The sequence below is a fragment of the Girardinichthys multiradiatus genome, chromosome 6 (genome assembly GCF_021462225.1).
Source record: "Girardinichthys multiradiatus isolate DD_20200921_A chromosome 6, DD_fGirMul_XY1, whole genome shotgun sequence".
In the NCBI taxonomy this organism is placed as follows: domain Eukaryota; kingdom Metazoa; phylum Chordata; class Actinopteri; order Cyprinodontiformes; family Goodeidae; genus Girardinichthys; species Girardinichthys multiradiatus.
The window spans coordinates 41,281,040-41,294,964 of record NC_061799.1 but is presented as its reverse complement, the minus strand read 5'-3'; the positions used below and the strand labels follow the sequence as shown (position 1 = coordinate 41,294,964).

The window sequence follows — 13,925 nt, the reverse complement described above, 5'->3', positions numbered from 1 at the left end:
GTGGCTTGATTTTAACTATTGCTAAATCCTGACACACTTGGAGATCCAACTTTAGTTATTTTGGTGAAGAAATGAATCGATCCAATCACCTTGTTTTTGAGGTTTAATCTCTCAAATTTCTGTTTTAATCAAGTCAAAGCTCTTTTTACTGTTGGAAATGCACCCAACTCTGAAAAGGATTGATGGCTTTTTGATATTTCTAGATTTAAAACATCGGAACATTATTAAAATGTTGTGATCAGTTGTACAGACTTATCTATATACAGTTTGGGAACTGATATGAAATGTCAAGTCCTTGTCCCTCAAACGTTTCTTAATAACAGATGGCTGATAGATGGGGGTCCTTTTACAATTCTATGATCATTTCAGTTAAACTACTAAACTTTCTCTATTGTATCCTTTTTCCACATTTTAATGGTTTTTTGCAAGATTTCTTTCACACAAAACTGGATGTTTAATAAAATCTAGTAAAAAGAGGAGAATCAACATTTGCTCATCTTCCCAGTCTTTATATTTTAATTTTAGTATTGGTGGCCCTGTTTTCAGGCTTTTGTAAGGGTTTGTGAAGTTTAGAAGATGCACCACAGGTCCTTATTTTTAGGCCCCTTAAGGAATTATCTCTTTATCTTGTGGTATTGGATAAAGTGTTTAGTTTTGATTGATTGATTAAATAGTACAAGTTAATTTAAAAGGATTTTTTTTATATTCTGTTGCATTCATCAGAAACTCCTTGACTGGCCATCTTTGTCCATCCCGACTAGCAGAACCCGCTAAGGGAATGTAATCTTTATTTTAAACAATGCTAAAGTTAATTAGCTCTTTTTGCTAGATGCATATGCAGTGTGGTCTAACTGGGACCTCTTTAAATTTTGTTGGCTCAGCCAAACATTACTTTGGAGGTCGTATTTGCTTTGTGATTATTTGCTGAGTCAACTCTCATGAGCCCACGGGTGTCAAAGGAAGCAGCAGTTGAAGTCCATCTCCACTGCTGTCTCTGAATTGGCAATAAGCCACCAGCCATTAAGCCAACACCTCAGTGTAGCATCATCACACCAAACAGCTGAGATGTACATAAACAGACTTGATAAACTTATATGGAAACTGCTGCACATAGATGTATGCATACACAAAAAGAAAAGCCAAGCTTGCATCCCTGGTCCTTCATCATGGTTCCTAATCCAGCCTCTGCAGGGTATTAGGGTATTGTGTGCTTCTGTGTGATCACAGGGTTTGTTGGCTTTTGCTCAGCTGCTTTAACCGAAGCTTGAAAAGAAATAATAGGGGGGTCCCTCCTCCCAGTTTACAATTGTCCATTGGTGTAAAAGTCCTTAAGTAACACTGATGGCTGGTTTTTGATGGATTGTTTCCTCACTTAAGTTAGTACTGCCTCTGTTTATTGTTTTTTTGAAAAACATTTAATGAATCATTCATGGATAAACTGCACTTTCCCTTTGATTATTTTATTTAGTGGCAAAGGAAGCAGTCAGATGTACAACAGGGTCTTGAAACCTAAAAGCTCTACCTCTGGTAATAACTAGTTTTGTGGACCAGTTGTCTTGCACAACCTATGGAGAAAAAGGTCCTATTTCTAGCAGATATGATTGAGATAAGATAAGGCCTTCTTTGGAGGTGTAAATCATATATTAGGCAGTACAACAATAGCCCTGAACAATCTTAGAATAGATTGTTTTACTTTGGGGACCAACCCAATTTGGCTAGTACAACAACACTTAAGAGCAAAACTTAGTTGCGCGTATTTGACTCCACGAACGAGCAGACTTTAAGCGGATGTCCGCCAGACATGTCCAGACGAAGCAAAATTTTTACGATGTGCGCAGTGCCACACAAACTGCTCGGCAGGAAAAAGTCTCCACACTGAACTGTTTTATATATGACACACTGCGCCGAGCAGCCGGTCGCGAGTACGCACAGCATCACGGCTTTTCACAGACGGGTGTATTCCTCTTCTTCATCTCCAGTGTGGCCTTTAACACAGCCATCTTTTGTTTTTGTTTTTCCAAAGCTACAGCTAACTTAGTTCTGCCTTCCCATCCGATGATGCCATGGCAGAAAACGTGGAAAATGTATGAATTTGTCACCAGAAATATAGGAAATTGGTACGCTCGACCATGAAACCTGAAAACGTCCACGGACAGTGTGCAAGGAGTTCGCGCAGATCCCACGCTGCTCACAGTACGCCCAATTCTGTTCTGCACTTTACACTTCTTATATAAGTTAGTGCATGCAGAGAGAGAGAGATCTTTGACCATTTCTTTCCACATTGTCTCTTTAATCTCTCTCCTCAACCCTACAAGTTTTAATATAATTTTTGAGTCGCTTTTTTTGACAGTGCTGAAACCATTTTCATGTTTTTTGACAGAGGCCACTGGATTTTTTTCAAAATATCTAGATATTTGAAAGAGTTTTCACCATAGCATTTGAAAGAGAAACGGTATCACAGAGACCATGTTTGTTACACCAGACCCACTTGTTAAGTGTTGAATCTGTCGCTGAAATGTTCAGCGCTGTCCAAACGTTTGGCACCATGGGCCAAAGTCAGTAAGTTGAAAGTACTCAAAGGCCATAAGTCTTTTTCAAATTAAAAAGCCATAATAGTTTTAGACGTGCAATATTTTAATGAAACAAACCAATAAATTAAATATTATCATAGTTCCAATCAGGTTTTCAGACTTTTGCCTAATAAAAGGTGTATTTTGGTGTAGAAAATGTGTTTTGTATTTTCCCAGCACCAAATATGAGAACTGTATTTGAAAATATTTGCTATATTAAGCAAAGTTTAATGAATGGCTGTGCCCAAGTCTGATTTTGAGTAAAAAGCCACTGGATGTTGGTGGCCCTACTATGGTATTAAAATAAAAGCAAAATAAAAAACATGGCTAATAAGATAGAAATACATGTGTTGTTCCTAAAATTTTCTATTTAAGAAGATTCAAATTTAACTGTGAAAGTCTCACCCTAAAAACAGCACAAAATGTCTCCATATGTATTAGCTCTATTTGCTGGAGGCCCAGATTTGTAGCATTCTTCAACTGCACTCAGGGCCCCATCCATCATTCCAAGGGCCACAAAAGGTCCCTGGGCCACGCTTTGGACACCCCTGGTTTAGATCAAACTGAACTTGTAATGATAGGAGATAAAAAAGCTTTTTTCCTGGTATAACTCACAGAAAACAGTTGGCATAAATTATATAGTTATTATTGCTGCAGTTCTTGTGATCAATGGAGCCAATTGTTCCTTCCCTACCATCCTGTTCACCATGTAAGATGGTGAGATACAAGTAGGTCATCCTCCAGCCTAGTTTGTAGACATGGGCAGTTTTAGGAGAGTAACATTTTCTAGCTGCCTTTTCTTGACTTTTAAAGATTAACACACCTGTCTTGGCATGTTCCCTTGTATTTCCTATTTTGAAGACAGGCTAGGAGAAATAGACCCTTGTGCCACGTCATATTTATACTAAAAGGAAGTGAATTGAACATTAGTCAACAGACACTCTGTCCAAATTAAGAAATTAAGCTAAATTTAAAAAATGCTTTTGTTATATTTCATTAATATAGGTAGTTGTTGTTTTTTATGGAATCCAATAATTGTTAATAAAAGAAATGTCTTTCTTAATATGGGAATTTTCTCCGGACTGAATAAATTGAAGGTTGTATTTTTTTTATTTTTTGTCAGTGTGAGATTTGATCTTTGAACTGGGAACTAAGTGCAGGAGAGCACTGCATGTTTTCTATCACAGGGTCTGAATGCAAAATTCAAAACCGCTGATAGAAATATTAGGAAGAATAAAATGTAGAGTGGCTCTGGTGGTTTGTGAGATTTCTTACTAACTAACTAATGACAGTGCTACTTTAATTGTATTGTATTGCACTGACTACGCCAAAACAAATTCCTTGTATGTCCAAAAACGTACTTGGCAATAAAGCTTTTCTGATTCTGATTCTGATTAAAGGTTTCTCAGAAGCAGTGTATCTTAAAAACACACAGACCTAAAGGAAGAGCCCTAGCTACTAAACTGATTGACTCAATTCATTTCTGGGAATAAAAGCTCTGACATTTACTCATTGAAGGTGATATCACATCAGGCATAGAGAGGCTCCCTGTTATCCCACTATTGGCTTTAATTTTGGGCTCTCTATCATTACATAAGACATCATGGTCCATTTTTTTTGTTAATAGCTCAAAACCTCAATTAGTGTGTAAGCTAAGGCCTGGGGATGACTCATTACTTTAATAACAGCCCGTAATGCATTGTACTTCTATGACAACTATCATTTTGTGAATCGTAGGTCTTTCACAAGGGCGGCTGTTGCCTCATCTTCCTATCCACTAGCTTAGTCGCAAATTAAGGGGTTGTTACTTCTTGATACATTTAGCAGAACTTTAACTCATTATTAGCCTTTTGTTGTCTTTATAACTAAAGCTAAAATGGATCGCAGCTCTATGTTTCTAACTCTTTCCCAAGCCTGACCTCCATCTGTGTGTAATCTGACACCTACCTTTTTTCTGTCCTCTGCAACACTCCAGCATAGAGAAACCACAGGGGTTTGTTATTTGAAAACAGAAAATTCAAAGGAAAGTTTGGTAATAAATTACTTATAACACTTTCAGAACCGCAATCCTGACACTCTTGTTTTTTCAAAATCTTTTCTTTCTGTGTGTGTGTGTGTGATTGTTTGTGTTTGTTTTCATTCACAAAATTATTGGAAATTAAAGACGTTTAATATACTTACATTTTCAATTAAATATAACTTTGCCCTGTAAGGAACAATTTTTCTTCTCTATTTTGGATCTGCAGAACCCAAACACACAGTTGGTTTCTATTGGAGACAAGGCCCACTTAAGCAGGCAGTGATCAATCCTCAGCTTTAATTTCTTAATGGCTGCATTGACCCTCTGGCCCTGTCCCTTCTCTCAAGCTCAAATTGTTTTTAAATGGCTTCGCTTTGCAAAGCTCTCAGCTTCTCTGATTGCATTAGTATCGGGCTGAGCAGGATAAAGACTTTTTTTGCAGCCTGCATTAGTGTTAATTTATAATGCAGATGTTTACGTGCCATATGTGCACCTTTGTGCATGTGTTTGTGTGTTTTGATGCACACACATATTGATGTGAACATCCAAGCGATGTCAGTTGTGAGTACTCAGACTTTATGTCTGTGTGTGTAGCTTCTTTGCAATTGATTGAAACTTTAAAGGAGCCTTTTCTATTGATTTCTCACACCATCATGTTGGATTTTTCCTCTTCAGCAAACTGTTGCATGCACTGCAGCCCTGAAACATGAGAATTTTAATGTTATATAATATAACTCTGTAAGGTCAGCTGTTTCTTCTCAAGATCATCATGATTAATATATAACTAGTTCCTCATAGCATCATCTCCTGAGATTCTACTAAGAAAACCTTACTCTGACGTTGGGTATGTTTAAAGTTTGACGAAGTTTTACTGCAGTTGAGGAAACTGCCACTAACATGAGATCTATTAATTTGTAAAAAGAACAGTCCTCCTCTGCTTTAGCAAGAAGCACTATACTGCAATAAAATGACACGCAGATGAACTCTATTTTCATGATTAGAATACTTCTGAAGACAATTTTGGATTTTATTAAGGAGTCATTATGATATTTTATGCTCAGTACGTTAGACTACATCAATCTATCATATGCTGTGGGTAGTTGTCTGAAAGGTCGCTTGCCATTTTGCTTACTGCTGTATGAATGTGTAAGTATTGAAAGGGTATGGTGCTTAGACCAGAGGAAAGAAAATCAGGGAATCCCAAATGTTTTCATGCTGCATTTTCTGGGTATTTTCTCTGCACAATGCTTCAATTTTTCTCTTAACAAATAGTCGCCCTCCGGTAGTCAGATGATGCACTGCTTTGCTTTGTATGGAAAGATGATTTTTGACGCTAAAGCCATGCTGCTAGCATAAAAATATGTCATCAAATAAAGTGTTGATGATATTTGATCTGTGATGATACAAACTCAATTTTCTTCTAAATTTGGATTATGGAAACTAGCAGCATACTTCTTGTCTTATTTATAATCATTATATCCTGTCCTTTTATCCCTTATGTTGTATTGTAATTAGGCCATACTTTCCTCTGCCCTCAGGCCTAATTATTTAGAGCAACAAATGACCCACCTCCCATTTTCTTCCTGCTGTCACTCTGTTTACCCCCTCTTGTATCATTGTACAGCATTTGTACTTGTCAACATAAAATCTGTGTCAGAAACTATTTTCCTAACGACACCTCGTCCATTCATATATTTCCCATGATACATTTTTATATTATCTGTATTTCTCTGACTTCTCTTCCTCTTCTATTTTTACACTGATTCTAACTCTCTTATCTCCTTTCTCTCTCTTCCTCTGTCTCACAGTTTTTTTTCCCTTTTGCTTATCCCTCTCTTCTGCCTTCTTCTGTGTAGTATCCATCCCACTGACCGGCTCTTATGTAACTGTCAGGTGATGTGTCCCAGCCAGTTGAAGGGCCTTAAAGGCCTACTGTCTCTACAAACACCACTTCTATGCTGACTTTTACCTACTGTACTTCCTTATCATTGCCTGATTGAGTGAAAAAGTAAATTTCCGTGTGGATTCATTTTTATTTAATATACATTTTATTTTTTATATTAGCAGCTGACTGTCTTAGATGTACTCTTGTAGAATAAAAGCTGGTACCCCAAAATATTTTTTTTGTAATCAGAAAAAGGAATTGTGTAATGTTGTCAACTGCAATGGGCTGGTGGCCTCTCCAGTGTGAACACTGCCTCTGCCAGCCCCTGTAGACCGCTGGAGAAAGGCGCCAGCTCCTCCGCGACCCTGTATGGAGCAAGCGGGTATAGAGGATGGATGGATGGATGGATGGATGGATGGATGGATGGAATGAATGTTGTCAAATCATCCTGGGCTGGAATACCTTCACAGGTGCCAGAAGTTGCAATCAGTGTTTGGTAGTAAAAGTAACTAAAAGGTACAGAATTGGGATTGGACTTGAACGGCTTCATTCAAGTCCAGAGATAAAACTGGTGGTGCCAAACGAGAAGCTGGGTACTCACTGAACTTCGGTGGTAACACATGTTCAGCAGTCCAACCAGATCAGTCATTGTTTTTCGTAGGAATCATATCACATGGCAAATAATTCACTTGTAGGTTTGGTAGTGTCATAGAAAACCAACAAAACCAACATTCAATATATGCATGCTCCTGAGTCTATGTAATTGAATAACTGATTGAAAGAGGCGTGTTCAAAATAATAGCAGTGTGGAGTTCATTTACTGAGTTCATTCTTTCTGTGAAGAACCAGGTTTCAATCAAATGGCCCTTAATTAACAATAATGCCAGAACATATTATACATGCATTTCTCAATAGAAACCTGACAGAAATGGGTCATTCCAGGCATTGTTCAGAAGAACAGCATGATTAAAACATTGATTGGAGAGGGGAAAACGTATAAAGAAGTGGAGAAAATGATAGGCTCGGCTGAAATGTTCTCCAATGCCTTAAAATGGAAAGCAAAACCAGACAGACATGTAAGAAAATGAAAGACTACCATTCAAATGGATCGTAGAAAAACCAGAAGGGCAAAGGCTCAGCCGATGATCAGCTTCAGGGTGATCAAAGAAGGTCTGAGGTTAATGGCGAGTACTGGGACAATTAGAAGACACCTCTGTGAAGCTAAGGTATAGCCCTCCAAAGTCCCACTGTTAAAATAAGATGTTTCTGCAGATGATGCAATTTGCCAGGGTACACATTAATTGGCCTAAAGAGAAATGGAGAAACATTTTGCAGACTTATGAAAGTAAGATTGTTTTTGTTTTTTTTGGGTCCAAGGACAGCAGACAGTTTGTCAGACAAAACCCAAACACTGAATTGAAGCAAGAGTCCACTCTGAAGACAGTGAAGCATGGTGGGTTAAGCATCATGATATAGGGATATTTCTCTTACTATGGTGTCGGGCCTATTTATCGCATACAAGGGATCATGAATCAGCTAACACATATCAAAGTACTTGAAGAGGTCATGTTGCCTCATGCTGAAGAGGAAATGCCCTTGAAATTGGTGTTTCAACAAGACAACAACCCGAAACACACCAGCAAGCGAGCAGCATCCTGGTTCTAGACCAACAAAATCAAAGTTATGGAGTGTCCAGCCCAATACCCGGACAGTACACGAGTGAAAACCTGCGGGTTGACATCAAAAATACTGTTTCTGAGGCAAAACCAAGAAATGCAGAGGAATTGTGAAATGTTGTCAGATCATCCTGGGCTGGAATACCTGCTCACAGGTACCAGAAGTTGGTCATCTCCATACAACACAGATGTGAAGCAGTTCTCAAAAACATTGGTTCCACTTCTAAATATTATTTTAATGATTCACAGGAATTATAAATCGTAATGATTTTTCAGTTTATACAGTAAGTATTTAATTCTTTTTAAGAAAAATGCAGTCACTGCAGTTTTGTTGCGGCCCAATGTTCATTTGTCTTCATTTTCTGTACATGATTAAGAGATTGATACATGATAAATTTATGGTTTAAAATAATTTAGAATATAATGTTCAGTATTTCCAATGCATGGAAATGAAAACTATTGTAAGGATTTTGAGCTTTACTCACATTTTTAATCACACTGCTATTTATGTGAACAGAACTGTACATCTACACTTGGCCATCAGGTGGCCGCCAATAGTGAGCTGTATTTCATTGTCCACTGGGTGCATCAGAACTTGAATGTAACCTAGTCTTTATTGAACAGACATTCTAAGGTTTTGAATTCGGCATTTTCTTTGTTGGCATGCCACTACCTTTAGTCCGTTGGGGGTTTCCACTAAAGTAGCCCCCGTGATATTTCGAAGCCAGGTGGAAATGGCCGGACTTTTGATCACTATGAACTAGACAGTTTAATTTGTTTTTCATCAAGTCTTTTTCTGCAATTTGAAGTAATCTAAATGAGATGCCAGATATAGTGCTGGTGTGACCACAGTTTTTTCAGCATTTATGAAGCATAGAGTAATGCAGGGCCGCCCCCCTAAAAATGGTGTTCTAGAACTGTATTGGTCAAGTCTATCTCCATGATATCACCATATGGTGCATGTTTCTTCCTCAATAAAAGCTTTATTTTAATGTGGCCTAATTTTAATTTCTTTCTATTTTTGATTTTTTGCACCGATTTCTCAAACAGTCAGTCATATTGAAGACTGACATGTTAAAATTAATGAGGGAACAGTGAGAGTGCCTACGTGAATTAGCTATTTCTATCTGAAGTAATTACCGACACCCACTGTATTCCCACTGGGCTGCCCACATATTGCCTTCAGGCTCATTACAGTGGTACATTGTTTTTTTGTGACTCATAATCTGTGTTTGATAATGCACTGTGCGGGTTGTTTACATCATTGGGATATTAAAACCTTTCCTTTATAAAATATTGTGATTAATGTTGCGGACAGAAGGGATCTTTACTTTCCTTAACTTTAACTGTCATCTATAATTTTGTTTGAAGTCTGACTTTAACTAACTCTACCTGTTGTGACACTGTTCAACCTGTACATCTAGACTGAGATGGAGAAGAATATAAATTGCAACAAGGCAAACACAACATATTGCTTATTAATAAAGAAAGTAAAGACTTGGAAGTTTGAACTTGATAGTTATTTAGTCAATTGCTGTGTAAATAATAGGCATGCCCAGTCGGGCCCCGATTAAACAGCCCTGATCTCCATGACCTGTTCATACATAGTTGGATTCTGGCACATTTGGAAAAGCCCCTTCAATGTAAAAAGGAGTCCTTGCCAAATAAAGTGCTCTGAAAATTAGCCCACTTATAGATTTCTATAGCTTTTTGTAAGATTAAAAATAAATTGTAATATCAGACAAATATAATTTGATTAAATGCAAAAAACTGTTTTCATTTGACAAAAGGCCAACCTGGCCCAGTTGGTCATGGCAGATGGCCACTCACACTCAGCCAGGTTTTGGTTCTGCTGGAGATTTCCTCCTGTTCAAGGAGAGTTTTCCTTTTCACTGTCACTACATGCATGCTCAGTATGAAGGATTGCTGCAAAGTCAACAACACAATGCAAGTGACTGTCCACTGTCGCTACATGCTCATCCAGTTGGAGTGAATGCTGCAAGTCACTGACTCAGTGCAATCTGCTGGGTTTCATTAGATAGAAAAACTTTTTAACCATTTTGAATAATTAGCTGAACTTGACTGCATTGTTTGATAACTAGGATCAATTAAAATTTCTGTACCTGAATCTGTTTGTATGATTGGATTGACTTTTCCTTTTTTTTTGCAAAGTGCCTTGATACAACTTGTGTTGTGAATTGCCGCTGTATAAATAAACTGAACTGAGTTAAATAAAATGTGATGAACCACATCTCTGGACAGTTTCACTAGCCCCACCCAGGCCTGATTTGCTGCCGCCATCGTAGAAATCTGTCAACATGAAGTAAGCTAAAAGATTAAAAGAATTGGGGTTCCCTGATTTGCATAAAAAAAAAACTGCTCGTCTGTCAGTCATGACAATGACTTTTACTTATAAATCCCAATTCTGTTTCTGTAATTTACTTCTGTCATTACCAAGGATCTCTGCTTTGTTTTCTTGTCTTCCTTTGGTTTAGGTGCTGATAACTGCTAAGGATGAGTAGCGTTGGGGGGGACATTCCTGAGCCCCCCAAAGGGGAGTCTGTAAAGAGGAAAGACTGTCAGTCGGACCTCCTGGGACCTAGGTGAAAAACTTTGCCTTCATTAAAAAAAAATATGAATAAAAAAAGTTTGCATGCAGCAGTTCTTTCAATTTTTGTAGTTTGCTTGGAATTTTGTAGATGCGTCTGTTTCAGATGTCTTCCTTTTAGATCCTCAAGTAAAAAAAACCAAAAAAACAAGGATTTTAAAAGGGAGACAACAGATAATGAGGACTTGGACTTTAGTATTAAATCTCTTCTCTTAATTGCAGAATACACTTATAATAAATGCAAAAATACACTTACTTCACCCTTGATCTGTTTCACATTTTGTTATGTTAGAATGTTTTATGTGGTGAACCAAAACAAAGTAATTCAGTAGGAGGAAAATTGTACATTTAAGCTTTTTTCTTTTTACAAATAGAAATCTGAAAAGTGTGGTATACATGTGTTCGGTCTCTTTTTCACTGATACATCTAAAGAAAACGCAGTGCAACCATTGCCTTCAGAAGTAATTTATTAAATAAATGACTGTTCTCTGAAGGCCTCAGAGGTTTGTTAGAACACATTAGAGAACAAACAGTATCATGAAGACCAAGGAGGCCAGGTTGGGAAAAAAGCTGTGGAGATTTTTTTAAGCAGTACATCAATATGCTAAGATTCAATATGCAGAGGTTCACCTTCTATCAGAACCTAAACCCTAAACATACAACCAGAGTTCCAATGGAGTGGTCTAGATTAAAGCATATTTATGTGTAAGAACGGTCCAGTCAAAGTCAAGACCCAAGTCCATTTGAGAATATGTGGGGAGACTTAAAAATGTATTGTTAACATATGCTCTCTATCGATTCAGATTGACCTTGAACCGTTTTCCAAAGTTTCAGTCTCTAGATGTGCAAAGTTGAGAAGACATACCCTAAAAGATGCAACTCTAATTCCAGTGGAAGGTTGTACAAAGTATTGAGTCTTAAATCAAATGCACTCCATGCTTGTCAGATTTGTATTTGGAAAAAAATGTGAAAGTGTCCATTTCTTTCACTTCACAGCTGTGCACAACTTTGTGTCGGTCTGTCCTACAAAATCCCTATAAATTACATTTGTGGTCTTACAAAATGTAAAACACTTCAAAGGGGTGTGAATACTTTCCCAAAACGGTGTGTATGAATCAGAACAGATATTTGTGATACATTATTTATAATTATTCATAAGTGATGAACTGCTGTTAATTGCCCTTTGGGAAGAGAACACTAGTGTTGTTTTGCCTACTGATGCAGTTTTACAGACAACAGTTTATGTAACAACAAAAAAGTTGTTGTAGTAATGATGCACTGTGTTCTTTGCACTGAGGTCATGCGACTCATTAATGTCAGGTCACAGAAGTTAATTTACGTTCACTGGGGAGGTCTTTGTCTCACAAAGAAGAACGACAATCACAAAGACAAAAGCTTTTCAGATGTAATGTTCAGCATAGTACAGTGGTGTTTTTTACAGTTTTCCTTGACAATTACCATCTCTTAGTTCCTTTTTTCTCCAACTAAATTTCATTTGTGTTTTTGGCATCATTTCTTGCTGTCCTGCAGCCCAAAGAGAAGTACTGAGAAGCGCAACAGGGAGCAGGAGAACAAATACATCGAGGAGCTGGCAGAGCTGATCTTTGCCAACATCAATGACATAGACGACCTCAACGTGAAGCCAGACAAATGTGCCATCCTCAAAGAGACAGTGAAGCAGATCAGGCAGATCAAGGAGCAGGGTGAGCATCCCAAATCATTTATTTCTGCTTTTTTAAAGGATTTGTTGTTAGATTCCAGGCCCTGTCAACCATTAGTTTTCTCAGGTCAGACACTACATACCTTAAGTATTCCTGAAAAAATAATGCATACATAGGTACACAGTAAGAAACAGGAAAATAATAAGATCTTTACTAGGTTCTACAACTACTTAAATCTAACCATAACTATAAAAAATACACATTAGACTCCACAATGTCATTATTTATTTAACACTGATAATCCAAAATGAAAAAGCTGTGTGACAAATTTAATACATCCATTAAAATCAACAGCATTTTTGTCACACAGAAGTCTGGGCTTTGTCAGTTTCAACGCAACTCCTTCCATTTTTTTTCCTTCTGAACCATTCTGTCATAGATTTGCTGCTGTGTTTGGGATCATTTGGGCTCACATCTGACTGTACAGTACTTTGGTAAACCAAGGACTTCATGGTGGACTCAGTGACCCCAAGGTGTCCAGATCCTGTGGCTGTAAAACAAGCCCATATCCTCATCACCCCTCCACTACTGTGCTATACAGTTTGAACGAAGTCTTTATGCTAACTTCCTGTTTTTCTTTCTTCTAAACGTGCATTATGACCAAACATCTTTAAATTGGTCTCATCTGTCCAAATGACATTGTTCTGTGGTTTCTTCAGATTAGATCTGTACAATATGTTAAATTGTAATCACCATGGCATGATCATTGTGGTCAATATTGCAGCAAAAAAATATTGTAATGCAATACTTGATAGGATGCAATATTTCAAGTGTTCATGACTTAACTGTCAGTCTGGCATTTGGCCAATTGGGGGGACTCTTCCTTGCCTTAATGCTCACACCGAATGTAAGCTTATTAGTCGTGGAGATCCTAATGCTTAGAGGGTGGTGGTGTGATTGTGGAATTGTAAAGAGAAAAGCAAAGAGAAAAATGGACAGCAATTTTTTAGCCTTTTTACGGCAGTTTTCAGGCAGCCCTGATTCAGATCCATCTTTACTAACCTAAGTTGTGCTGCCATAATCTTTTAGAGAAAAGACATTCTCTGGGCAAGCCTTCTTATTTTTTTTAAAAACTGACAACTGTTGGGTTTGTTTTTGTTTAATTAATTAAGACGATGTTAGGTTGAAATAAATTTGGAACCTTACCATTTTATTATGTTCTGATATGTGAAACCATTGCTCTAAAAGAGGGTATACATTTTGTTAATTTTACTGTCTCTGTGTAATGGTTCATGAGTTTACACTGAACCAAGTATTTTTGCATTGCTTTGGTGTTGAGTGTTTAGGATATTATCTTCATCTGCATTTTTCTGCCATGGTAGCTAACAAACATCAATGAAAAATAGTGCCCCTTATTGATTTTTGTTAGCGACCCTGGCAAAAAAGAGACAGATGAAGATAATCTCTTAAGCAATCAACACCAAAGCAATGCCAAACTGGCTAAT

At 37.5% G+C, this 13,925-nt stretch overlaps 1 protein-coding gene across 3 annotated transcripts in view; it reads left to right on the top strand.

Annotated features, from left to right (window-relative positions):
- The window catches only part of LOC124869909 (nuclear receptor coactivator 2-like), a 66,321-nt gene that overhangs the window by 20,014 nt on the left and 32,382 nt on the right, over positions 1 to 13,925 (top strand). For all 3 annotated transcript variants that reach the window (XM_047368143.1, XM_047368145.1, XM_047368144.1), the window contains 2 exons: positions 10,647 to 10,754; positions 12,290 to 12,462. In XM_047368143.1, the coding sequence (XP_047224099.1) occupies positions 10,666 to 10,754; positions 12,290 to 12,462 (262 nt within the window). In that variant the 5' untranslated portion in view covers positions 10,647 to 10,665. The remainder of the gene's footprint in view (positions 1 to 10,646; positions 10,755 to 12,289; positions 12,463 to 13,925) is intronic.